This window comes from Mizuhopecten yessoensis, unplaced genomic scaffold, assembly GCF_002113885.1.
Source record: "Mizuhopecten yessoensis strain PY_sf001 unplaced genomic scaffold, ASM211388v2 scaffold2329, whole genome shotgun sequence".
Classification (NCBI taxonomy): Eukaryota; Metazoa; Mollusca; class Bivalvia; order Pectinida; family Pectinidae; genus Mizuhopecten; species Mizuhopecten yessoensis.
In genome coordinates this window covers 2,980,948-3,007,941 of record NW_018404492.1, presented here as the reverse complement: position 1 = coordinate 3,007,941, position 26,994 = coordinate 2,980,948, and the positions used below count along the sequence as shown (strand labels likewise).

General features: G+C 36.1%; 2 protein-coding genes across 2 annotated transcripts in view; both read right to left on the bottom strand.

Moving 5' to 3' along the window:
• The window catches only part of LOC110445722, a 47,586-nt gene extending 38,044 nt beyond the window's left edge, over positions 1 to 9,542 (bottom strand). The window contains exons 1-10 of the mRNA XM_021490501.1: positions 9,465 to 9,542; positions 7,253 to 7,413; positions 5,923 to 5,982; positions 5,545 to 5,661; positions 5,232 to 5,345; positions 4,051 to 4,277; positions 2,987 to 3,189; positions 1,841 to 2,739; positions 982 to 1,150; positions 432 to 712 (exon numbers count right to left, since the gene is read on the bottom strand). Of these exons, the coding sequence (XP_021346176.1) occupies positions 432 to 712; positions 982 to 1,150; positions 1,841 to 2,739; positions 2,987 to 3,189; positions 4,051 to 4,277; positions 5,232 to 5,345; positions 5,545 to 5,661; positions 5,923 to 5,982; positions 7,253 to 7,381 (2,199 nt within the window). The 5' untranslated portion in view covers positions 7,382 to 7,413; positions 9,465 to 9,542. The remainder of the gene's footprint in view (positions 1 to 431; positions 713 to 981; positions 1,151 to 1,840; positions 2,740 to 2,986; positions 3,190 to 4,050; positions 4,278 to 5,231; positions 5,346 to 5,544; positions 5,662 to 5,922; positions 5,983 to 7,252; positions 7,414 to 9,464) is intronic.
• Positions 9,543 to 15,515: 5,973 nt separating this feature from the next.
• LOC110445540 (hillarin-like) lies at positions 15,516 to 26,246 on the bottom strand. The gene is made up of 10 exons (XM_021490204.1): positions 25,907 to 26,246; positions 23,969 to 24,079; positions 23,365 to 23,478; positions 22,437 to 22,663; positions 21,103 to 21,305; positions 19,692 to 20,590; positions 18,387 to 18,555; positions 17,471 to 17,751; positions 16,833 to 17,018; positions 15,516 to 16,348 (listed from the first exon to the last, which is right to left on the bottom strand). Exons 2-10 carry the CDS (start codon positions 24,062 to 24,064, stop codon positions 16,181 to 16,183), a joined length of 2,343 nt encoding a protein of 780 aa, XP_021345879.1. The 5' UTR covers positions 24,065 to 24,079; positions 25,907 to 26,246; the 3' UTR covers positions 15,516 to 16,180.
• Between the last annotated feature and the right edge of the window lie 748 nt (positions 26,247 to 26,994).

The following is a 26,994-nucleotide window of genomic DNA, read 5'->3' as shown; positions in this document are numbered from 1 at the left end:
TGGACATTATTTCATTGGTCAATCTTTTAATTATGACGTCAAGTAGCAATGCTTTGCGACGATATCATTTCTGAATGTTGTGGAGAGAAAGAGGTCCCCGAACTCTTGTTAGGCAATTTGGAAATTGGTCTAAGTTAATATCGTGTCCTTGTACAGTTTGAAAACTGAATAACTCGATTAAGATCAACAACAATCACTCATCAGGAAACCTCTGTGTGTACAATACATCTATCAAATTTATAATCTGTCAACTAGTATTTGCGTTTGGATACCTGTGCGTTAATTCATTCATTTCAGAAAACGAAAGCATTTCCACACCGCGAAAATTTCCACTTTTAAAGTACTCCTTGCAGTTTACTAATATGTATCTTATTTGTGGGGAAAAGGAGTTTTGTTAGGTATTATTCAAAAGGTAAAACAATGTTATATACCCCCAATGGTTCCTCTTTCTCGCCCAGGACAAGGAAGGTAGCCTTCATGACATCGTGAATGGACTGTTTAGGTATGTTGTACCGGTGAATTTCGGACACCGTTGTACGTTGAAGGGCGAGTACGTCGTGGGCGAACAGGTTGATCTGACTAAGGTGTTGAAGGAGGGCCTCTCCATCTGTTATCATCCCTTCTAACTTGTCCCGGTGCTCTGAGTCCTTAGCTTCACGTAGTGCTCTATCTAGCACCTCAACATGGCGTCGGTTTATGCCGTCCCGTAAGTCTGGGAATATGGCAATATTATAAATGATAGCTGGTAATATTTAAATTCCGATTTATTTGTTTGTTAGTTGAATTGATAGGATATGTTAGAATCGGTCAGACATGTTAATCCCAGGGCAAAAAAGGTACTATTATTTACTTAAAGTTGTTGCATTCGAATTTAAATGATGTGAAGTATCTGTATGCTTTCAACCAATAGTGATGTTTATAATAACGATACGTTTCGAATGAATCTTAATAATCAATTGCAAAGGGAAATAATCCACTCACTGTTTTTCGTTACTAGATAGCCAATACGTCTCTGCGCTCGATCCACCTCCCCGTGGTTGATGAGCTCAAGGTCATTGAACTTGTAAAGAGCCTGTTTTATCTCTTCTGGGTTTCTGGACTTGCTAGTCGACTCATCAAGGCGGTGCCGGATGAGCTTCTCTCGGGCGTTCTACAAATATTTAGAACTATCATTTTACTATCTGTTTAGGCCACATAAAGTGGAGAATGATTTTCAAATGATCTGAAATATAACACACGATAGAGGAGAAACATGCATCAAATTGATTTTCAAGCAATCTGGAGAAAAAAAACAGAATTGTTTTTTTAACAATCTGAAATGGAACAAACAAAGTCGAATTAATTATTTTTAAGTTCGTTTCTCTTCGCTTCTAATCGATCATATATGTGCATTCACTACAACTTATCACAAATACGGTTTCTAAAAACTACAGAAATATTATCAAAGGGCTAATAAAATTTTGAATCAGTAGCATTCAATAATAATAATAATTATCTCCATAAATAAGGATACGTTGAAGGTAAAATGTTTTATACTTTGGAAAGTTAAATATTTTAGCTTCGACGAAGAAATTTTATTCAAAACACGCATATCACGTGCTCTAAATAATGTATTTCTAGCCTTTTATAAAATCATTTCTATCCAGGCTAAATGTGTTCCTGCAGTGGCTTTATCAAATAGTATAGTTAGTTGAATCTATTTGAGAATTATTTTCCTTTTATATGTTGCATATATATGAAAGCATTACCAATAATAGTGCAAGATGTATTTTAAGCCTCATACAGCATACATTGTCTGCAACAAGTTTGAGTGGAATAAAAAAAAACATAAGTAAATTACCTCCCAGCCTTTATCCTTTCTCGGTTTCTCGTCCGTTACGACCAGATAGTTTATCGCGTTCCTGAACTCATCGTTTGGCCCCTTTTCCTTTGTGAAGACCTGGAGCGCATACTCCCCGTTTTGAGGAACTGTCAAATGAACATTGACCAGGTTGTCAAGGATTTTATGTGATGCATGTTCCTGTAGTTCCGCGGGTGATATCGTATTGTGCACCAAAACTGTTCGAATATGAAGATTCCTTAACATTGTGAACTTTATTTGAATATGCTGTTTCTTTGTCATGTTTATCACACCGTTGCTGTAGGCCAGCGTTTCTACCCTGAGCCCTGCGTTCTCCGTCTCCTTACATGGACCGAACCCTATCATGGAGTTTATTGGATACGGATCCCAGGGTTCTATGTCCTCATCACACCAGATCTTGAAGAAGCATATCCAGTCTTTTGAATTGTCCAGAACTTCCAGTTTATATACACCATCAACCGGAAGTCGCAAAATGAAGTTTGTTTTATCTGCCTCGTTCATAATAGCAACATACCTCTCTAACTGAATATCATCCGGAATATCTCGATCCGATTCCTTGTGATTATAATGTAATTCATAGGACAGTGGAACAAACTCTGGTCCTGGCTTAATAGCTATGTTACATTTTCCTTTCACTGTCTTTATAATAGAATCAAACTTTGTCGAGATTTGGAGTCCGTATTGGAAATATGGTGGCCATAAGTACGGTACCCGGATGAATTTTCTCTTTGAGATGGGTTCCCTGAGAAGCTGCCACCTTTTCTCGTCTGGAAAGCAAGTAAAGCAGAACTCCCCGGGGTCAATGAGGAAGTAATAATCGTCTACCTGACTCACAGATTCACCGGCAGATTTTTCTTCTCTCTGAAGCAAGGGTTCACCTGGAAAGACAAATGGTAATTGCGTATTGTTTATTTATTTTCTCAATGAAATATTGTATTTCACCAAACAATTAGATACGTTTATAATTTCCAGCTGACATAGTATTATACAATAAAAATAGTATTTTTTTTACGGATTTCTGCAGTTCAAAAGTACTGCTTATACTTCGAACTGAAATCTAACATCATTGCAGGCTCTGCTTGTGTAGGTTTACTTCGGAATTTCCTTTTTAAAATATTGTTTTACCTGTAGACTCCGCAAGTGTCCAGTCCCCCGTCGTCTTGCCGACGACTGCTGACAAAGCCCACAGAGGGAACACAAACCGCCATTCTCCACTCACGTAGACAGCGTTCCACATGTTTCGCAGTGAGTCGACATTCTTGTCTCCTACTTCATAGGACGCTGATTTGGCTATTCCTCGAATTATAACACAGGGCAGCTTAGCTGATCTGGAGGATAAATGATATTTAGGTTGCACCAAGATACATAATTATGAATCCTGATTTAGACTGCAATTTGTCTTAAGAGCAGCCATGATAAACATGGACGTTTCGATGTTATGCAGCTAGTGAAAGTATCTCTTCCTTGATCGATTTTTTTTTTTCCTTACACGTTCGTTATCTATAAACATAAAATGTAAGAATGTAAGGAGACTGTTCAGCTTACAGACAGCTGAAAATTTGTGAAATGTATCACTAACATATTATCACAAATAGCTTACAACTCATCAAACAACACTAATAATTTATCATAGCTAACCACTGGTCAAATATCACTTTCAATTTATCAAAGATAGCTTACAACTGGTAAAATATCACTAACAAATTATCATAGATAAAAACTGGTCAAATATCAGTAACAAATTACCATATCTTACTATATCAATAACATACTATCACATATAGCTTACAACTGGTCAAATATCATTAACACATTATCACAGATAGCTTACAACTGGTCAAATATCATAGATTGCTTACAACTGGCCATATAATACTAACAGATTATCATTGGAGCAGGATCTAACAACTGGTAAAATATCACAAACACGTTATCACAGATAGATTATAACTGATCAAATATCATAGATTACTTACATGTGGTCATATATCACTAACTAATTATCATAGCTAACAACTGGTCAAGTATCACTCGCAGATTATCACAGAAAGCTTATAACTGTTCAAATATCACAGAAAGCTTACAACTGGTCAAATATCACTAAGTCATAGACTCCTAACAATTAGTCCTGACAGTTAACGTTAACACGAACGTGTTGTTGTCACATAACGTGTATGTTGATTTCTTACCTGCACAATAGTGTGAACATAACGGCATAAGACACTCTCCCTAGGGCCATCCTCTTTAGATGCCCTATTGGAGTGGTAGGATCCAAGATGGTGGGGTACGTCCGTTGTCGTATTCGCTGCATCCCTAACCACATAAATAACGCTCTAAGCTTCTGCATGTCCGTTTTTAGTTTGATAGTAAGTTCTCTTACCAGTTCGTCTATGGATCCTACCGACTCTGCATCCACCTAGATACGTAATGAATAGGAGATTTTACACCAAAGCCATATAGCTTGAAATAACATATCAACAGTTTTCAAATGTGGTTACCTTTAAAATAAGCTATCCATCTCTGAATCAATAGTTACAAAAGAATAACGTTATAATTTCCATGTCTTTTTTTAGTGAACAATCCATTCCAGAGTAGTTATATAAACGAAGCCTGGTAATCAATTATTTTTGAGTTGTTAACGATCAAATCGTGAAAGTATATGCATATACCGGTTCAGGTATATATTGCGTCATTTACATATTTGGTAAATGATATGAATAGATTTGTAGAATGCCACATGCAGGTAAGGGCTGTGTCATATGCAAGGATCTACCATTAATATCCCCATATTACATTGCGTTAAAGTATGTCCTGTAGTGCACACGTATATATACAATGGTACAAGGAATTAGACGGGGAATGTTAGGTAAGCTGTGCAGTGGGAGGTTTGGAAGTTCATTGAAAATGACTTGTTGTAATTAATAGGAGCGATATAGTGCAGTAGAATAGGAAGGGTGTTAATAATAGGAGGGGAATGGGTGAGTGTATGGCTGAAATAGTAAGGGAGGGATGTAGTGGGAGAGAAGGAAGAAGTGAGAGAAACACAGTGGAAGGGATGAAGTGGGAAGGAAGTGTGCAGTGGGAAGTAAGGGATAAAAGGTTAGAGATGCAACGGGAAGGGAGATTGCCTTTTCAGGGACAGGATGTTTATTGACATAAGTAGTTCAGTGTGGGGTGCATGCAGGTGGGGCGGATTGGGTCAGTGGGAGGGTATAGTGCAGTTGTAGGAAGGATGCAGTTGTAGGGAGGGTGCAGTTGTAGGGAGGATGCAGTTGTAGGGAGGATGCAGTTGTAGGGAGGATGCAATTGTAGGGAGGATGCAGTTGTAGGGAGGGTGCAGTGGAAGGTAGGATACCAGCCCTACACCTACCTTTGCCGCTATAGCGTCTGCCAGTATACAGTCAGACTCGTGAAATATTTCGTTTTTCTTCCTCTTTGGAGGTCTGGCCGGGGGGTACATATACATGGAGTCTGGTATCACAATCTGTAATGAAACGTGAATTTTAAAGTCAAATTATTTGTGGGGATATATTACAAGGAATCTTGAATAATATAGAAAAGGCGACGAATGATGCAGATCAATTGGTACTTTCCAACAAACACAATATCAGTAATACAGACCAAGATGATATTAATCGAAACATGTTTAGCATCTCTTGTATGAGGTGTGTGAGTGTGTATACCTCTTCTCTTTCAGGCTCTTTAAGGGACGTATTCTGTCTGCCTTTCTCTATAGCACGCTGTTCCTGCTCCTTCAGCATCCGCCCCGCTATCCTAGTCATGTTCACGACGTTCCTAAACTGTTAACGATGATACATAAAATCTTATATCATGTATTTAAAAAAAAGCATTTCAAATGAAAGAACAAAACAATTAAATAGTACGTAGACAAATATTAACTTATTTATTATGTAATTAATTAAATACACATACTACCAGGACAATTACCCACCAACGCCATACAATAAGAACTACAAATACAACGTCGACAACTTTTAGCATGATAATAAAGAAATACCAAAACTATCTTATAAACCACATTTATTATGAGTTAAACCTACCCGTTCTTTCACTGCCTCTTGCCTTGACATGCTAGGGAATCCATTAGGAAGGTTGCCACCCTGAGTAAAGAGAAGAAATATTTTGAGATTATAACATATCTCTATGCAACAATCTGTCACTTATATCACCATTTATAATAAATTTACCCAAAATGCAGCCTTTATTTTTCATCCCAGTTTTAGTCGTAATAAAAGTGTGGGTTCGTCGGAAAAAAACATATTTTGATATTCCGCTAGTATACACAGTGATATTATCAACAAAAGTGAAACATTAAAACCTACAACAATATCATGTCGTTATACATGCATATCACAAAAGATTACTTATATAACAGGTTTCTCATTCGTTCTTGAATTTAGAAAGTACGACTTGCCATAAAGAATCTGTACATGAATCACATAAGTATTGGTTCTGTTATTTCATTACAGTTAAGGCGGTACCATTATACTGTTAAACCCCTGGGAACAAGCCATGATTTTATAATCCCTAATGTTAGACCAGCACAAATTCATCTTCACTGACTACTCGACGCTGCGCTTTTCGAATAACCTTGATACTTCTATGAGCTCGGTGACATAAAGGACATGTTTTTCGTAGTTTCTCTCGCTAGGCAATTTCTCCAGTTACTGCGAGTATGGTGAAGGGAAATTGTACTTGTCTTTACTTCCTTCACTTTTGTCTTTCCCTGATAAATTCTAGTACGTTCAATGCAGTTATGTTTGTAAATCTGATACATTGTATATATAGGAGAAGAAGGGCGATGAAAACGTGTATTTAACTTGTCCCTACGTTCATGTAGGTAAATATGGTTGAACTAGCATATCCCAGTGGACAAAAGACTACCCTTGCCACCCTCAAAAGCATCCTATCATTTCCAGTTCAAATACATTAAATATAAGTAGAAGGCAGCATTGGGTTCATTAAAATTGTATCTTCCTCGCATCAATGGAAAGTTTGACTTAGTCGAAAAGAATTCCTTTGTAAGAGGAAACAAATAATGTGAAATTGGTATGTTGTAGCGAATTTATGTTGTTCTCGTAAGATTATATGGATGATATATTAAATTATCCTCCAGTGTTTGCGTTTACCATCGATTCGGTCGAGTCACTGTACGCAAATGCGACGTCATAAATAGTGTTGAATTTTAATTCAGAGATAGAACTTGTGTGCGATTAAGTATCTAACATGGGACATGTACAAATGTAACATCAAATTATGCTTTTTGAATGTAAACTCATTCACCCCTGAAGACACATTTGAACTCTTCCAATTCAAATGTTGGAATAGTTCATTAATAAATTTCAGGGGTGAATGAGTTAATAAACTTACTTCTCCCTCCTCTCCCTCATTCTGTTTCTCTTCATCCTCCTCGCCCTCCTTTTTCTCTTCCTCCTCCGGGACAGGGGCTGGCTTATTTGCTCCGTTCCCCATTTTGTATTTACTCGCGCCGCAGCCCATTAACGTCTAGCCCTAAGGGGCAACCGTTAGCCCTTGAAAAATGAAGTATTTGTGTTATAAAGCAAAATCAAATAGACTTCCTAATATTGATAATTTTTTATTGTTCAGTCTTAATGTTGTAAAAATATATCGATTGAAACCGAAGCTTCATTACTACAAGAATAAGGCCAAAAAGTTGAATCGTACCATAACACGACTTTGGCTATGGGCCTTTAAACTAGTTTAAAAGATATACATTAAAAGTAAATAAAAAGACAGAGTCCATATACAGGAACAATCGAGAATCGAAACGACACGTAACGTCAACAATAGGAATGGAGAAGATATCAAAAACGGTAAAGCATTATAGACCAACAAACTTGAGGTCAACCAATATGGACCGGAAGTCTTAATCTGCTTCACACAAAACTATCTTATTGTACACTATTACGACAATTCTATAATGATACGTTGAGAGTTTGTTTGTAAAATACACGTTAAAGCAACTGTCTCTAAAGTTCATCGTTTCTGTTTATAACGTACAATTAAACATATCATCTGTTCGTATGTTACATGGAATCTCTTTGTAAAGTACACTATCTAACATAGTCTCTGTTTCCATTTTGTATCACACTTAGTATTTTCTTGTACAGTAATACATGGTATTCATTTTGTAACTTACTTAGTATTTGCTTGTAATATATGGTATTCATTTTGTATCATTCTTATTATTTGCTTGTATAACATGGTTCCGTTTGCATCATGTTTCTTATTGTCTTGTAATACATGGTATCCATTTTGTTACATTTTTAGTATTTGCTTGTAATACATGTTATCCGTTTTGTATCATACTTCGTATTTGCTTTTAATACATGGTTCCGTTTGTATCAGACTTAATATTTGCTTTTAATGCATGTTATCCGTTTGTATCATACTTAGTATATGCTTGTAATACATGTTATCCGTTTGTATCGTACTTATTATTTGCTTTTAATACATGGATCCGTTTGTATCATACTTAGTATTTGCTTGTAATAAATGGTATCCGTTGAAAGCAGCATTGCATCTGTTTATAACGTACAATTAAACATATCATCTGTTCGTATGTTATATGGAATCCCTTTGTAAAGTACACTATCTAACTAACATAGTCTCTGTAACATACAAGGTATCCATTTTGTATCATTCTTAGTATTTGCTTGTAATACCTGGTATCCGTTTGTATCATGCTTATCATTTTCTTGTAATACATGGTATCCGTTTGATGAAAGCATGACATCTGTTTATAAAGTACAATTAAATATAGTATCTACATGTAACTTTTTATGGAATATATTTGTAACTGGCATGGTCTGTGTAACATAAATGCCATCTATTTTGTACATTTTTTTTCTTATTTGATTGTTATATGTAAAGTATCTATAAAGAGCATGGAATCAATTTATAACAAAACACCTGGTATATTTTTATAACGTACATGGCTTGTAACTAGTATGGTACAATTGTATATCATACAGTTGTTATGATTGATATATGAGAGGAGGTTATGAATGTAATGACACCCTGACTACGTTCTAGAAAACTTCACTCTTTTTGTTGAATAGTATATGTATATGTGATAAATTTGGCGACACAATATTCACTTTTTTTCCAAGCAGCATTATAACAATACATGTCAATGTATCTCAGGCCCTGGAAACGAGGTGTTCACTATCAGAAACTAAATCTAACAGTGTTTGTGAAATATTTACCGAGGAAATATTTAATATTTGAATAAGCTATAAATAGACCTATTCTCTAAAGGTAATGTATATCGCATAAAGATTCTTGAAGAATTAGTTTCTTGTTATAAAACTTCGATATTAATAGTCTAAACGTATCAAAAACACGAGGACCGTGTTTCTAAAGCATTGAGACACAAGGATATAAATCAATTTGATCAGGTGTTACTGTATAATAATCTAATTAAATATCAAAATCTCATTTCAATGGCCACTAAAACGTATTGTCTGATATATAAAGTTAAATAAAGTTAACGTCACATTTACTATCATTAGTGTATAATACTACAACAAACACTATATTATTTTTAAGGCGTACTTACATTTTTGGACACCCGTTGGAATAACACATACATGAATACTGTGATAAATAAGGTCATATCGTTCGTTTCGACTACGACATAGCTTCGAATAACTTACAAAAAAAACTTCACTAAGGTACCAGCGTTGCCATAATAGGTTTGTTTGCGGTTCTTGGGGGTCGCCGTACCGCGAAGCCCACCCTAACCTTATCTGGTGGACGGTCACACAGCTACGGAGATCGCTGGCATTCAGTTTAATGTGTTTAGGAAGACAATACCACTGTTGAAATAATTAACCTTATGTTAGATACAAAAGTATGTGTATTGATGTTAGTACGGTCTTCGGCATACTAAAAAGTCTGGATAACTTGACGGAGAAAACAATGTTCAAATTATACATTTCAAATTATTTTCCTACGTTCTGAATTGCATAAGTAATACTAACATGCAATGGATATAAAAAAGGTAAACAGGACTGAAATGTCTTTGGTAAACAATTTAAATTAAGAGACGTAAAGTAGACAATTCATTTAAAAGCCGTCCAAGTCAGTGCTCAGTATGATACATATTCTGATAAACTAAGTGCCCGTTGTTCCAGGAGAGCGGCTCCAAATATACCGTAAATGTCTCTGTGTACGGGTCAGTATGTAATACTAGTGTAAGATAGTCTGATTCCCATATACTAAGTAAAGACGATATATATTAGGTACATGTATACGCATATCTTAGGATTACTAGACTGTAGAAATTGTTTGACATTGTAACTCTGTCCTAAGCGACATTACTTCACAGGAATTTAGAAGCTGCTGATTATTAAAGGGTTGCCAGGATTCAAGAGTCATTTGTTTCAACCCACTTTTTCACATTTTTCTTCACATAAGATTATCGTCATCATCATCATCAGCAGCAGCAGCAGCAGCAGCAGCAGCAGCTATTGACCATAGTAACACTATTCATATAACAAACGCATCAATCTGTGTAAAACATATCATGCTTTTAATTTGTTATACACATCTCCAAAATAATTTGTTGTTTTCGTTCTTATTTCATCTTTTAATTTCCCCTGATTTAATTATTTAAACATTAAGTTTGCATTACTTCAAATAAGTTGGCGGCGCATAGGTTTCCCTATATCTTAAATCATGATCGAATATTCGGCTACCAATACCTAATGTACTCCCCGGCGGCCCATGGCTCTCTGGCCGGCGGTATTATCCCCCGTCCTCCCCAAACCTGTTCAGTCGGTTTGTCAGTGTGTTTGTCAGCCTGGATACTTTTATGAAAAGCAGTTTGATAAGGAACGGTTAGATGGAGGACTTAAGTTTTTCTCGTTTGAACCTCATCTCACAACATTCCATTTAAAAGGAAGTAAAACGGTGCTGTTAATGTGAATAGAATTACACACACAGGATATATGTCTCTGGCGCTGTCAGAGCCTCACACCTGTATCGTGGCAATATACCAATACTAGGTACCGGTCGTAAGGGTTACATAATAGGTTTCAGTAACACTGATTGTGTTTATCAATCAAACCTTAAACATATCGGTCAGATCATTCAGTGTAGAGGGTTGTGCATTAGTGGTAAATATAAACTTAACATGCGCTCCGTTGGAGGCTTATCAATTTTGGCATTATACAAAGATATAGCCCAATGTGTTTCTGGCAAGAAGTAGAACACATGTCAATGTATATAGCCTTTATGGTTTTTAAATGAAAATGATAAAAGGCCATTTAAAAATCATAACTTATTTATTAAGTAGCAATCCAGTCGCTATGCGAAGCATGGTAATGTAGATTGTTTTAAAACGATCAGAAAATTTGAATAAGCACAGAGTTAATCACTTAAGAAAGATCCATTCTCGTGTGTTGTCACTGCCCGGAACACGCATGATTTACCGCAGCCGATTCTAACATTATTATGTGCAGTTGTTTTCTATTCCTTTATCTATTTTCATTGGTTTATTCATTTATTTGTATTTATTTATCTTGTTTTTCTACAGACATAATCATATTTGTATTCATATAATTTCAAAACAATCAAAATTGTTTATATTTTATTTTAACCAAGTGTGTGTTATTTCTGATATAGAATAATTCACAGGTTTTTTTTCAACCTTCATACCCTTAAGCCGCGGAAGCGCCGCATGGGTGTGAACACTTTGTCCACTTCCGGTGCTTCCCCGTGCTTAAAAAAGCCTTCTGGGAAATTGAGGTCGCATCATATCTACAAAAAATATGATAGTAAACCCCTACGGCATCCGTATTTATATAATTTTACTATTGAAAAATCAAGAATACTCCATTTGATAAAGCAAAAACTATCCTCAGGGCAATAAATGCAATATCAAATCGTCACATGTAAAGACATCACTCTTAGTAATGTCCAATCAGAACGGTACATTTTATTCACTGCGTAGATTTTCAGTTTCAAGTTTAGATGAAGCGACGACAGAACACGTTGTTGTGTGGTTCCACCTTTGCAACATACATGCACATTTTGGTGTTTACATTTTTACATAACTAAACAATTATTATCATATTTGTTGAGGCAGCAAACGGCATATCGTAGTGCAAAACCCATTTAAAATGATGCTCTGTATTGTTGTAAAGCGTGACGTCATTGAAACCTGGCGTTAAAATGTATGCTACAAATTCCCGCGCTTTTCTGATGTAGCAATATTTGCTTCGCGTGACGTGAAAAAATGTTCTGGATAGAATATTTAATCGTTTTCCCGTAGAACAATGATATAAATATATTTCGAATTTCAATATGTGAAAACAACAAAACAACCAGCGCTGTGGCTAAACTCTTCGAAGCAAACTCGCGATGAAATAACGATGTAATCACTTCTTTGACAAGTATCCTCTACCAGATATTAATATTTTTTATTCAAAGAAGGGCTTAGTTTGACGCTTAAACTAAGAAGACAGTTGATATTTTATCCAAAGGTAAATTGTCAAAAGAATTATTGGTAAAAGAATACAGGATCTAAATACGAGAAGTCATATATACATGTATGTAAAAAAATCGCTTTTCAAGCGCCATATACATCATTTAAATAATTGAAAGATAAAAAATTAAAAATTAAATGTTTGATACAGAACTAATGAGGAAGTACTCATTATGCATCATCGAAAGCGCCAATGATTAATTTCTACAGACGTATACTGTTCGGCACATTTGTCTGGTTGGATCCCGAGTGTCATGATATTTCCGTTAAATCCAGGCAAGAATGTTCACCAACAGCGATCTGATACTCTGTTAATAAGGCTTAAATCGCGACAGGCACTTGAAGATAATTGCTGGAGAATTAGGTAAAGATGGCAAATGTTAAAAGGACACATCTATCCAGAAAAGCCTCTTTCTTAGAACAGGCTCTGGGAACGAAATATCTTTGATATGCAAATACCATAAGATGGGGCTGAGATGGTTACTGTTATTCGGAACACCTCGGCCGATTCACTTCGGTCTTTGATAAAAGGGACTGTAATCGGGGCGAGGTTTTCCGAATGATGTTACTGTACTACATACTAAGAAAGGAAAGTTAACGATCGTTTAATATAAAATCGTTACGGTTTTTATAGTGAGGAGATATATGTGTCTATATAACGGTGTCTTCTTTCTGCTTTAGACAAGAACATGAAATATAGATACGAAAGGTCATCACGGTCAGGTAAAAAAAAAAACGAACATTTTCGATAGTAGGAGAAATACTGAAGGGTATAATACATAAAATGACTTGAGACGGCTTCCTGTTTAATAAACCTATTTGTTTATATATATATTGTGTTGAAATTTATTATCGATGGGAATTTCGTCTATTTGTAGGCTACGCGGATTGAAGTTTTTAGTGAAAAAGTTAGGATTCTGTATAGTTCATTATTTTAAACATTTAGTACGTTTCTATATTCTGTTCGATTCGCGGGGTTTCTCTGTGATATACACGGATAGGGTGTCCCAAATACTAAGTATATAGACAAGCCAAAGAAATAACTATACACGATATAGGTACTACATGTATGTGTACGTTTAACCGATTATAAGTACTAAGGTGTTCAGCCTTGTGCAGGTGTAATGGTTACATGTACTATCATATACATCATCAAATGTTAAAACATCAACATCGTGTTCCTCTCTCATCAGAAGCTTTCTTTAAACATCTTAGTACAGTTGATAGCTCTAGTATGCTTTGTTTTTAAAATGGTTTCGGATTTGAACTACTTACAAATCACCTGCGCATGTTTATTGTGTACAAATGATGATACAAGTAAACAGAAATCACGTGTAGCATATCATATGGGCAGCAACGATTCTCATTTTTTTCCTGGTTTGTTTCATTAGCAGGACAATAAATGTCACTCAAAAATTGATTTTGCAAATATGAAGTTCGTTTTCCTAAGAAGAATCTCGTTATAAAAAATCGAAAATAAAACCACAATTGGAGGCCGATACCTGAAAGTATCAAATCAATTTGCTATATATATAGAATACGGCGGTACAGCGTATTATAAAACTCTTTGATCTGGCGTTAATTGGGTAAAATCTAGGACAACTTACCTGTAATTGACACGTGACCTGCCATTTAACTGCGGTAACTAGTACTGTGGTATCTTGTGATGGCGCACTATACATATCAGCATGTTAATTAAAAGAAATGTACCCTCTGCATGGAAACGCTCTTAGAACTTAAACATGTTACTGATCCACTTTCACTGTAATTTGGTATCCTTTGCCCCGCTGAAATGTTATAGAAGTCCATCGTTTTGTAACTGTGAACATTGTTATTGAAGTCCGTATGTCGTGAAAACACATCATTTGTGTTCAATCAGTGTATATAAATCCGTTAACATTTGATTTTGGTACTGTTTTCATTAGATCCATTTAACAACCCATCCAAAACATATTTGACTTAAATGAACGTTAAGGAATTTGTTTGTTTTCAGATATCACACGCCGTGAATGTTAGGTGAACAATGTGAAATGATATGTGAGTGTAGTGAGAAGCTGGGCTAACAGGTAAAACAACAACGTATGATATCGATCTGTTGTACAGCAAGCATTCTTATCGAATCAAACAGACATGTATGGTCAGCTTGACTAACCTAAATATACGTTTTCTGTGCGTCGTATTTGAATTTTTAATTATCCACAGTTTACGAGCATGATAATTTGTTATTGCAGCAAGATAGGAATTCAACATATGGAAAATTCAACCAATATAAAGTATTTTGTACAATTGATACATCAATGTGTAAAATGAATGAAACGTAACGGGCATGAAACGACATTGACTTGGGTGTGTATGAAACCTGATAATTTTGATACAAGAGTGCGCATATTGTGATACATATACTACATATGTTTTGCCTACAACAACTTATTGCTCGTTGAATAATGGTGTTGTATCACCTGTCTATTTCGACAAGGTACAACACTACAAAATGAAAGATGTCAACACATTTGTTATTTTAGCTCTAGTTATCGACCGGAAGAGGACTTTGTAATTCTATACTTGGGTCTGTACCAGTCGTATTGATTGAAGGATTACTACTTCAACTGCCGAGGAAGGAACTTTCGTGGATAGGACAAAAGACCAGTATTTAGAATGTAGTCGGATTTGTTGTGTTACACATGTACCTGAGACTTGTGCAGTAGGTCCTCCATTTAAGTTATCTTGCTTTTCTCGTTCCGAACATCTATTCCATATATTCCAACTATTACACGAAATTTCCGGATTAGCACTTTTTCCGGATAGTGTTTTCCGTAACATGCCAAATGTCAAATACAGTATGCTACAAGTACCTATTGAAGTAACTCATACTTGTTTCGGGTAAGAATTAGTTCAATGTCATGTTTGTGTAATTCTTGTCTTTCAAAATAATATACACTTAACAATAATCAATCAAATTAGCGGAAAGTCATAAACATATGGAACCTAGCTAGCCTGGGTGATTGCATGCCTAAATCAATTTCTCAGGGCGATTTTATATTATTATTGTTTGACTTATCATCAATGTTATTTAGCATAGATATTTAATGACAAAAGATACCTAAAACAACACAATGCGGGAACGTATTTAATCATAGGTTTTGACTAGTACATGAACAAGATATTCCTGACATTTGGACATTAGTATATCAGCGAGACAGGTACTGTCGACGTACTTCAAACAGAATCGTGGTCAGTTAAGATGCACTTGGTCGTGTCAGAATTATTGAGCACATTCACAGCTGTGGACAACAGTAACCGAAATAGTTAAATACTTAAATGTTGGTAATTCACAAAGTGGTAAAACAGTGAACGATAGTGACAGTTTCTAATAATCAAACAATTGAGATATTATAAAGACGAACAATATGTCCCTTAAATATCTTACACACAAGCTAATAAAGTTATGCAACCAAAGTTATAGCATTGTTGATAAGCCGACCAGGTGATACGACCATAAGTAATCCTCTTTATCCACTTATCGCTACGTCCTTCTATGGAGTTACGTTTCACAACAGGTGTAGGGTTTGGATATATAAATGATTCCTTCTGAATGTAGAAAATAACTATTAAAAATTATTCAATCCAGCGAGTCATATTTGCATACATAAGTTCACATTCCTCAGAAATGATAATTGTAGTACAGAAACATTACTGTACGAGTTTTCGACTACAGCAGGTATAGAGTATTGGCTTATGACAACAACAGAATGTCAATTAGCAGGATAGTCTTTAAATGAACGCTACTAGTAGTCTTCCGTATCTTGTACGACGATGCTAGGGACAGATGCCTGCATACCCATCTGACCAATGGAAATTTGGTCTTCAGCTCCGTAGCGAACAGCTTGTTCGAGTTTCACCGTGGATCCATTTTCGGAACTTTCTCCCACTCCAGCCGAGGAAAGATTCATTATCTGAAGAAAAACAAAAGAGGTCCCTAAGAATATTTCATGATAAGGTTCATTTTCATCCTTCTTCTGTTCTTTTTTTCGCAGGATAATTCTTTAAATACGAGGTGATTATCGTTTAAGCTGCTGATTTTGCATACATAATTTTCTTTAATCATTTCGAAAGACAGATAACATCGTTAATGTCAACAGCTGTTTCAACGCTAGTGTTCCTTTTTTTCTTTTGAAATAGACCGAGTTAAAAGCTAAAGTAGATTACGTATCGTATATACAGATTGACCATTTTCTATTCAAAACAAAATACTTCTTAACTAACATAGACATTAGCGGAATTCGAGACCAAAAATTAAGTAAATATGAAGGTGTGTGTATAATGACGACATGACCCTCTTCGATGAAAACCTTAATAAAAATACTGCTTGAGCTTATTAAGACTTAAGTATAGCTGTAAGAATAAATATATCAACTGTACATACACTGAAATACTTACCCATTTGTAGAATGTACCTGCTCCAGCACTGGCCGTAGTCACAGCCTCCTTGTCATAAGGCGTAATAAGGTTCATTGCCTTCGTGATTGTCTTTTTATCAATATTGTCATAATTCAGCTTCCGTATCCGGGCTAGGAGGCTGTCTCTTCCGGCTCGCCTCATTAACGTCTGTAGGTAATCCCAGTACTACAACATGACGTGATATAGGTTAGTACATATATCTTTTCTATTTTTTTTATTAGCATCAGAAACTGTAATATTGCCGCTTTGTGATCCAGTAGTTTGATAAAACCTGAAGACTGTAATGATGATAAAGTTGAAAAAACTGTCACTGTACTAACACATATTCCAACTAAACTGTAGAAACTGTGAACTGTTTGGGGTTGAAATTCGTGATACGCCAAAGGTCAAATTTGCCATGACACATAACAGTTGCGCCATTCATTAAAAGACATGCAAACGCTAACCCTTTATTCAGGGATACTCGATTTTGCGTACAACTTTCGAAAATCATTTGAATAACAGTGTAATGAGTTGTCAATGCATGATTGCTGAAGTTTAACACAAGACTATAAGGATTCATAAAGAGATCTGAGGCTTGTTCCATTAGCTGCTTTTAACCAATAACAACATCAAACCTCTAAAGTGTCGCCTGTCTCCCCAAGAAGCAGGAAGGTTGCCTTCATAATGTCGTAGATGATGTCTTTAGGAACTTGGTACCGGTGTATCTCAGAGATTGTCGACTGCTTCATCGCCAAAACATCGTGGGTATACTTCTTGAGCTTACGGAGTTTTTCGAGAATCTCAGTGGCCTCGGCTATTTTGACCTGGAGGTTATTTCTGTGACTAGACGCGCTGGCTTTACCTATGGCATCCTCCAATAACTCGATATTCTCTCGGAGAATGGCGGTCTTCAGGCCTGCAGATAACAAAGACAGAAACAAGTGCGTAGAATATTTCATCATAATTAGATATTGTTTAAAACCGTCCGCTATCGTACGTATTGTTGTATTCAAGTATTATTTTACACCTATTCAAAAGTTGCAGCTTGATATATTACATGTATGCGGAACTCATGCCTGCTATGTATAACCTCTTTCGACATACGTAAGAAAGAGGCTGTTATCAAATTTCAATAAGACTTTTGCAAAACTCGCAGCTTGTTATATAGTTCCTATATACGGAACTCGGACCAGGACCAGTATCATTACAATAATTACTTTTATTGAGAATTTATGTATAATTTACTTTTTTCACCTCAACCATAATGGTTAATGTTATTTAAATGTCCATGCTCTTGTCAGAATTTGTTAGACCCTATTGAGCTGACAGCAGAGGATTTTTTAAGTCCCACAGTCAGAATAAAATCTGTGTATCTGTGTATTGTATGGTTCCAACCGTGCATTGTTGAGGTCATAAGAACTCGAACCTGTACTAAACCTGTATGAAATCGCACTTTCTCATAAAAATTCGAACCTGTACTAAACCTGTATGAAACCGCACTCTCTCATAGAAATTCGAACCTGTACTAAACCTGTATGACGTCGTACTTACCTTTTTGTAATCGTAAGAACTCAATCCTATACTGAGCCTGTTGTACAATACCAGTAGTGTCCTCTACATCTAGGGAGTTGAACTTGTCTAGTGCCTTCTGTATCGCTACGGAGTCTGTGGAGGTCAACAGGGCTTGGAGAGTATCCCGTGCCTTCTTCTCCAATGGGTTCTGTACGAGTATTTTATCAATAAACGCTTAAAGGTGCATGCTACCAAAATCATTGTGTCTGTGGTTTGTAATAGAGTTACATGCACATGTCTTTAACAAAAGGTATGCTTACTGCATATAACCTACCTTAATGTTTCATTGTGCTGAACTCTTTTGCTAAATGGATTCCTATCACAATGAGGTAGAACACACGTGTAACCTCAATACGTCCCAGATTTAAATTACCGATTGTATAACTGATATGTACATTGTTTACATTAAACCACCTCGCGTTTAATAGACCTATTACTGGTGATTGGATACAGTCAACAACAAATGTACTCCGATACCATTTAAACAGGCTTTATCAGTCTGGTGGTGGTACATGTATGCCTTTGGCGAATTTAAAGCAATAAAAATAAACAATTTAAAACATTTGCCAAAATAAATAATGTTAGAATTAAGCAATTTACATATCACACTTTAACTGACACTAAATTAATTGAGTAACACGAAGTACTAAAAAATAAACCCCTTACATTTGCATGGTTCCTTGGTGTAACTCTAGAAAGCAAATGCCCATCCGCCTTGCTATCATATTGAACACATCTACTGTCTATCCACTCATTTCATAAACGATATAATTGATTACGCATCAATATTCATCAAAGTCATACCTCATTTTACTACTACTTTTACTGTCTATAAGGATACCTAAAATTGTATTTCGATTTTTTGTTTCTCTAAAAGCATCCGCTGATGAAAACTTGCTCATTTTTTTCTCGTAAGCTATCACCGTATATGTTGCTTAATGCAACTTTGATAGACGAATTTGATTATTCTTTGAACGACTCGACAAGAGTGATATCATGCGATGCGATATGATATGAAATTACGTTGAATATTCATTGATGAGGCTTTTGTTATCTACTTAATAAGAAGTAGTCCAGTCATTATGAGAAAACAAATCCCTCATATGAAACTAACCGTAGCAACTTGTTTTGGATTTTATTTGTTGCAATAAATAATGGCGTGATCATATATGCCAATTACATATCTTGTCATTGTATTTTTATTGAAATAAATGAAAGTAACATCTTTACGCATTTTGAATGACGGAACAAATATTATATAGAGAGATTAAATCTAGACTGTACCTCGTACTCCCGCTGTTTCTTGCTCGGGTCCTCCGATGACAGCAAATAGTTACAGACGTTTTTACTCGGTCCGTCCGTGTTCTTGTCCTTAGCGTTGACCTGCAGGGCGTATTCCCCGTTCTTTGGAACACTGACATGTAACGTGAGAGTGTTTGATGTCACCTTCTGGACAATGTGCTCCTTCAGCTCCTCGCTGGGTATAATATTATGTACAAGCGATGCGTTTACATCCACAGGTTTGGTGAGGTTGAATATCATCTCTACGGACTGTCTGCCACGTATCCCCACTACCCCTTTGTTGTGAGTTTCGGGTTCTAGACCCGCCTCTTTCGTCTCTTGTGTAGGACCAAATCCCAATTCTGTGTTAATCGGGAACGGTTCACAACGCAGTCTAGCTTTGTTACACACAATTTTAAAGAAACAAATCCATTCCTGGTCAGAATCAAGCACCGTTAACTTATAAATTCCTTTTACGGGAAATCTCATATCGAACATTGTCTTATCTTTTTCATTCATGATGGCTACATATTTGTCTAGTTGTATATCTGCTGGTATCTGATCTTCAGACTCTTTATGATTGAAGAAGAGTGCGTAGGTGAGCGTGACCGGGTCTGCACCGGCCAAAGTTCTTAAAGCAATACTACATTTGCCTTCGCGCGTCTGAACAATACCTCCGGTTTTACTGGTCACTTGTAGCTGACGAATGAAGTAGGCCGGCCGGAATAAGGGGTAACTAATGAACTTTCGCTTGGACAAGGGCATCTGTATCAGCTGCCAGCTTTCGTTGTCAGGAAAACAACGATAAATGAAATCGCTAGGGTCTGTCAGGAAATAGTAATCGTTGACAGTCGCTATGGTAACACCGACAGACTCCTCCTCTTTCTGACGAACAGCCTGACCTGCATAAGGTATAGTTTCGTACAATACTTCTGACCCCATTGTACTTGTTAATAATGCTTGAAATTTTAAATAGACCTAACGAAATGGATCATTGTGCGATAGTTATGGATATGTAGCAATTATTCGATGTGTCACTCTTATATTTTTCTGTAACCTAAAATATACTGTGATATATTCAGATAACGCAAAAGTTGCAAGAAAATTACAGAAGTGTTTTCGATAATGCATCGGTGTCTTATAGCTGTACAATGTACGTTACGGGGACTTTACATACAAAACGTAGACGGGAGATTCGAATTTGGTTTGTTAATTCAGAATTACATGATAATTAATAAACACATTTTAATTTCCTTTCAAATATGCCACAAATTAATTACAAAATCACTACTCATTAAATATATTTTACATTTTTTTTTAATATATCGAACTTTTTGGAAGAAAGTCGCACGCCAAAATAAAGTAGAATGTAGCTTTAATTAAACCTTTAAATGAATGGATAGAAATACACAACCTTTGGTCTCCACAAGAGTCCATGCCCCCGTGCTCTTGCCTACTACTGCTGACATGGCCCAAAGTGGAAACACGATTCGCCAACCCTTCGCCACATACACAGCGTTCCACGTGTTTCTGAGCCCGTCTACATCCTGGTCTCCCACTTCGTACAGTGCAGACTTAGCGAAACCATTGATGATCACACATGGGACTTTCGCCGCCCTGAAAATAACATTAAGTGTCAATTGTGCGTAGACCCTTGAGTATTTCAGACAGAAAGGAACAAACAGAAACGCCATATACATGTATTTATTATACTCTATTACTGATGTGACGTATTCTGATTGGAATCATAATGTTATAATCAGTTGAAACATGTTACTTTGCTCCATATTATATAGTATACGTTCAGAAATACTATTTATACATTATGACCATTAGGAATGACACTTTATACCACAATACGCTGTGTTATTCCACTCTCAGATCATTGTATAAACACGCAGACTGTTAGATAAATATGAGTTATATACCACACGTGGTATATGACCTTCAATAGTTTTGATTGGTCAAGAAGATGAACTTTGACCGGGAAGATTTTTTCCATGGGCTTTTTGCCACCTGCTGTTTTGTTTACGTCGTCGGCTGTCAACATCCGACAAATGTTGGTGACTTTGTGAGGTTATGCGGAAAAGGGGGTTATTAAGGAAATATTAAAAGATGATACTTAAAGATTTGATCGCTAGTTTCAGGCAAAATTGCTGCAGACGCTCAATATCGTTTCGACGTCACACCGTCGCGTGTCCAGGTCGTGAAACCAAAACAAGATCGATCTGTCACAGTGTCGGGAAATATTTCGTTCTCCCAACGTCCCGTTATCGCTATTTAGACGGTCTGACTATGACTGAACTTTCACTATAAACGTCAACCATTTACTACTCTCAATATTCAAAGTCGTTCATCTATTTTATTTTTTCATTAAGTTGTTGCCGAAACATTAATTTTGACAATAATTAAATTTGTAAAACAAAGTCATTTTTGAATATTAATGAGTGACTTTTTACATATGGGTCATATCACTACGCCAGCCTTGTCAACAAACACATGCGTGTATGTTATTTCCGACTGATCATGAGATTGTGGTAGAAACAGATCACACGGCTCTTGGTTGTTGAGTATGGTATTTATTTCACTCTCGTTAGTTAATTTTCAAAAATTACAGAAAGACACTCGCTAAAGCTCGTGTCTTTTGTAACTTTTGAAAATTAACTAACTCGAGTGAAATAAATACCATATTCAACAACCACTCGTTGTGTAACCTCTATTTATATACCTTAATCTTCCTGCACTTACCTGCACATGATTGTAAACATTACAGAATGAGATATTTGGTTGACAGACATGAGTTTGAGGTGTCCGAGGGGCGAGTCTGGGTTCACATTATTAGGAATCACGTGTTGGTCTTTGTTGGAAGCAATCCACATAAATATAGCCCTGGCCTTCAGCACGTCGTTCCCCTTGAAAGGCTCCACCAACTTTTTTACAAGGTCTGGCATCGTGGTCGCTGACTCGGGACTGACCTTCAATTAAAATAAACAAAGATAAAACCTCAACAGATATACATTTGTCTTAACTACTTACTATTTGTTTCTTTATATTACATGGTATATTTGGCTACTTTTGCTGGAAGTATTGTATAAGATAGACAGGAGATCAATCAATACTTTTTTTTAATAAATGAGTCCTCTTCTGTATCTGTATCTGTATATATATCAGAAAGCTCCCTTTTAATTCTATGCTATGTATTCTTCCTGGATGAAAGTGATGACGTAGATGATGGACAGGTACTGACATGTAATTAACACAAGTTAAGAAAAGGCTAGTGGAATGGCGAGTAGAAATAAATACACTAGCTTCAAATTCAAAGACAATTCGCGACTCAAATATGATATGAAAAGATAACAGGAACCGAAAAAACACCAAAATAAAAAGAATGAAAAATTGAACACATCTAAATAGAGGCCAAAATAAGTGTTCCAAAAGAACATGTATCATAAGGTGGACCCCTTATTATATTAGAATGTGTATACAATATAAACGTATATATTATGACAATTTATGTGTATTATCTTTATATTGGAAAACTTAAATTAAGGATATCAGCATACACTTTACGCTATTGATAGCTATGAGTTTGTAATAATTCTCTACCTAGGAACCCTCTGTATAAGTTGGTAAAGATAAACACTAACAATACCTTTTATTGCACCAGGGCTCTTACCGACTTGGCATGGTTGTCTGCAGCTTTCGTGTCCAAATCTTTTAATATGTCAGCTTTTTTGTTTGGAGGAGGTTTTGGCAACGGGTAATCTTTGATGAAATCTGGTATGTCCGCCTGGAAGAAACAATAGTAGTTTGAATGATACAATAAATTTGTCCAAACATGACGAAGCATCACATGTATATTCAGTAAAATTAATTGTTTTTCATATGTTCTGGTCCTTTACCGGTTGTGTTCATTTGTGCAGATTGTGTATCTACGAGTACTTTCAACACCGCCAACGCTTGTTTTTAAAGGTTTTGCTTCTTTGAAGCAACAAAGGTCTTATGAAGACAGCTTCCACAGATGATTTGGCCACACAAAGGTCGCCTTACATAGAGCATATACACAATGTCTTATCCTTGATACTGTAGCATAACACTCCACCAGGTCATATTATTCTGACAACAGGCTACACAAGGGTGACTCAGGAGACACCACCGGAAAAAAAGACTCTGTGATAGATATCATGGAAACATAAGCAATTTATAGAAATGGGACATTTATCCGCCACCAAGTACTGGAACAAGTGTGCAGATGAGGCTGATAAACCACGTATTCGTACCTTGTCCGGCTGTCCCTGTTGCGTCGGAGGTGCTACTATGGGCGGTGCTGGTTGGGTGAGGGGTTGGTCTGTCACCTTAGACGATTTTCCTCCCATGACTTATAAAGCCAGCTTATAAAGGAAACAAACAGATGAAGATATGGCTTATTAATGTATTAAGTGTCATAATTTAAACCAGTCAATACAACACACATTACAGTAGCAAACAGATGGTCGATAACAGATTTTTTTCCCGCAACCACTCTTGGTTTCCTTAATCCCGACTTACTGGATAAACCTGCGAGGAATTAAAAAAAACAGCTTTTGGCTATCCACTAGTGGATAATATCCTGGACATTATTTTCTTTGTCAATCTGTGATGTTAAGTCGATAAACATGGCTTTGCCATGTCATCTTCCATTTCGACGTCATAGATCATTGTATTTGTTTCCCTGATCAGCAACAGGAATAATGTATGCACAAAAGAAATATCTAAGTAAACCTCGTGTCTTTATACAAATTGAAAACTAACCAACTCGTGTAAGATAAACATGATAACCAACCATCACTAGTTGAGGAACTTCTATTATAAAGGAAATGACATAATACAAACGTCAAAAATTAAAACAGTCGATGCATGGTGATGACATCTGGAACAGGACTGTAGAACTATTTACATGTTTCAAAAAGAGATTTAAGACCCTTTGCATTTTTAAGATTCAAACAATGGCCAAAGTAATAAAGAAATCGTAATCCAATTGAATATAAATTAACCATTTAGATGCAATGAGGGCAACCTCTCTTAGCACCTAGCTCTACATTGTAGGACAATATCCACCGATTTATGTTAATGAAGTGTTTACACAATAGTGCAAATTATATTCTCACATGGTTTTTAAACACGTTTTTTTATACAATATATACAGGACTGGTTTAAAGTCCGTATAAATGAAGAATCGTGTTCCCCTATATGTGAAACTGACCAGTAACTCAACAGTAAAGACTATGAGACTTCGCGTACAGTACCAGGGGACTCATGTGTGGTGCCTTTTGCTGATTTTTCTAAGGAAGCTCCAAATAAGGGAAATATGCGGGGAGAAAATTTACATTTACCCGTAATGTGATGAATATAATCAAATCAAACACGTTGTTACAATTTACATGGATGAGGTATACAGACACGTTAGATAGAAAATCAAAATAGGGCTTTCAGTATGCCGCTTTTAATGTGTGCAATGCAGCATCTTTATCAAACATTGCGTTATAATCATCTGTTGAACAATCCGTATAAAATTTCAGATAATCGTAGTGTTTGAATTTGAAAAGCAAAAACGAAAGGCTCAATATTCAGCATCAGATTTAGTTGTCTGCTGAAGTAAAAACAAATCACCTGCATTCCAATGTTGTTCCAAAACTTGGTTGGGCAGACATTAATTTGGTATATTCAATGGGGCTCAATGACGACACCCCAGGTTGTAATACGTTTTGGTGTATTTCCAAATAGAGATTGGATTGAATACAATTAACAAAGTGGATTTGAGTTTAATTGGAGTGTAAAGTATATGCACTGTATACCAATTCATGATTGAAGTTTGAATTTTAAATAAATGTCCAGGCAAGTATATAACGAAAACAGTATTGGTATGTTAATAGGACCAGTACGGGTTCAGATGGTGGGTTTGGTTCGGTTTGGTGGGATTTGTAGGGGCGAGTCAGTATTTGATTACCACCTGTCCTAATATACATAATGTTTATGAAATATGAGCCTGGTGTACTTCTGGTAAAGGGAATTATCTTATTTACCTTAGAATAACCTGTAAGAATTAATGCTAATTAACATCAAAAATTTTAATTTTGCGCTGAAACACGATTCCATAACGGAAAATCAAGTATAGATATTATTATAACTACATCATAGATAAAATATTGGCCAGTGGTAAGCTACTGTCTTGTACTTACCTTATATCCTCTTTATGGACCTTAGCTCTTCCTTGGGTAGTTATCCGAGCCAATTTTTATATGCAAATATCGACATGTTTGGTAAGCGTTACTCTCACTACATGTGCTAGTCCGGAACATTTTGTGTCTGGTTCTACGTTTAGTCGTAGTCTGTACATTTAATGGTCGGACTCGTATGTCACTTCAAAGACTATACAGGTGATACGTATCCAGTTAATTAAACGTGGTATATATGTGCTTCTAATGAACAGTTAGTGTACTCGCCTATACTGGATATCACAGGAGTAGATGTATCGGGTGTCCGCATTGTTTAGCTATCATACTATTGTTAAGTCGCCATATTGTGACCAGTCAGTATTCTATGCGGGGCATAGCGATCTCGGCGATACATCGTTTATATATACACAAATTCGTCGTCTGCTAAATACGTACTGTAATGACTGTCCTTAGTAACGGCAATATCGTGACATCACTGTATGTGTCTTAACGGAGTCTTATCACGGTACTCTGTACCAGTAGATGTTATTTCCACGAGTACCACGATACTTCACTACCAGCCTATGTCATGTTTAATATACCTTCCGACAACCCTTTCCCAGTTCAGGTTTATGTTATTTAGATAACAATATTTCTATCCTGTACAAAGGTAAGATAGGTCGACTGTACCCATTGACATCCCCAACAGAGAAGGATTGCCAGGTTATGAGCCCCTAAGCGAAAGTTGCCGAAAAAATAGATTGAAGAAAAAATCAAAACACTTTGTGCTTCACGTTATTTACAAACAAACTGTTCCTTTTTTGAACAGGTCAGTCAATTTGCAATAATTTCCTGCACTCAACAATGAGAACTTAAATTACATATGGCATATAACCTTAGTTCTGTGACACCACAATGGTAAAAAATTATGGAAATATATTGGGTGAAATGTTTCGAAAATTCTTTCTGTTTTTGCATGTTTTATAAACTTTTTTTTAATTGGCAACAAAATTATTTGTATAGGATAAATGTACTTAGATTTCTTAATCGTAATGCAGGGAATTCTCACAAAATATTTAAGGATACCATATTATTTTGTTCGCTGCTTGAAG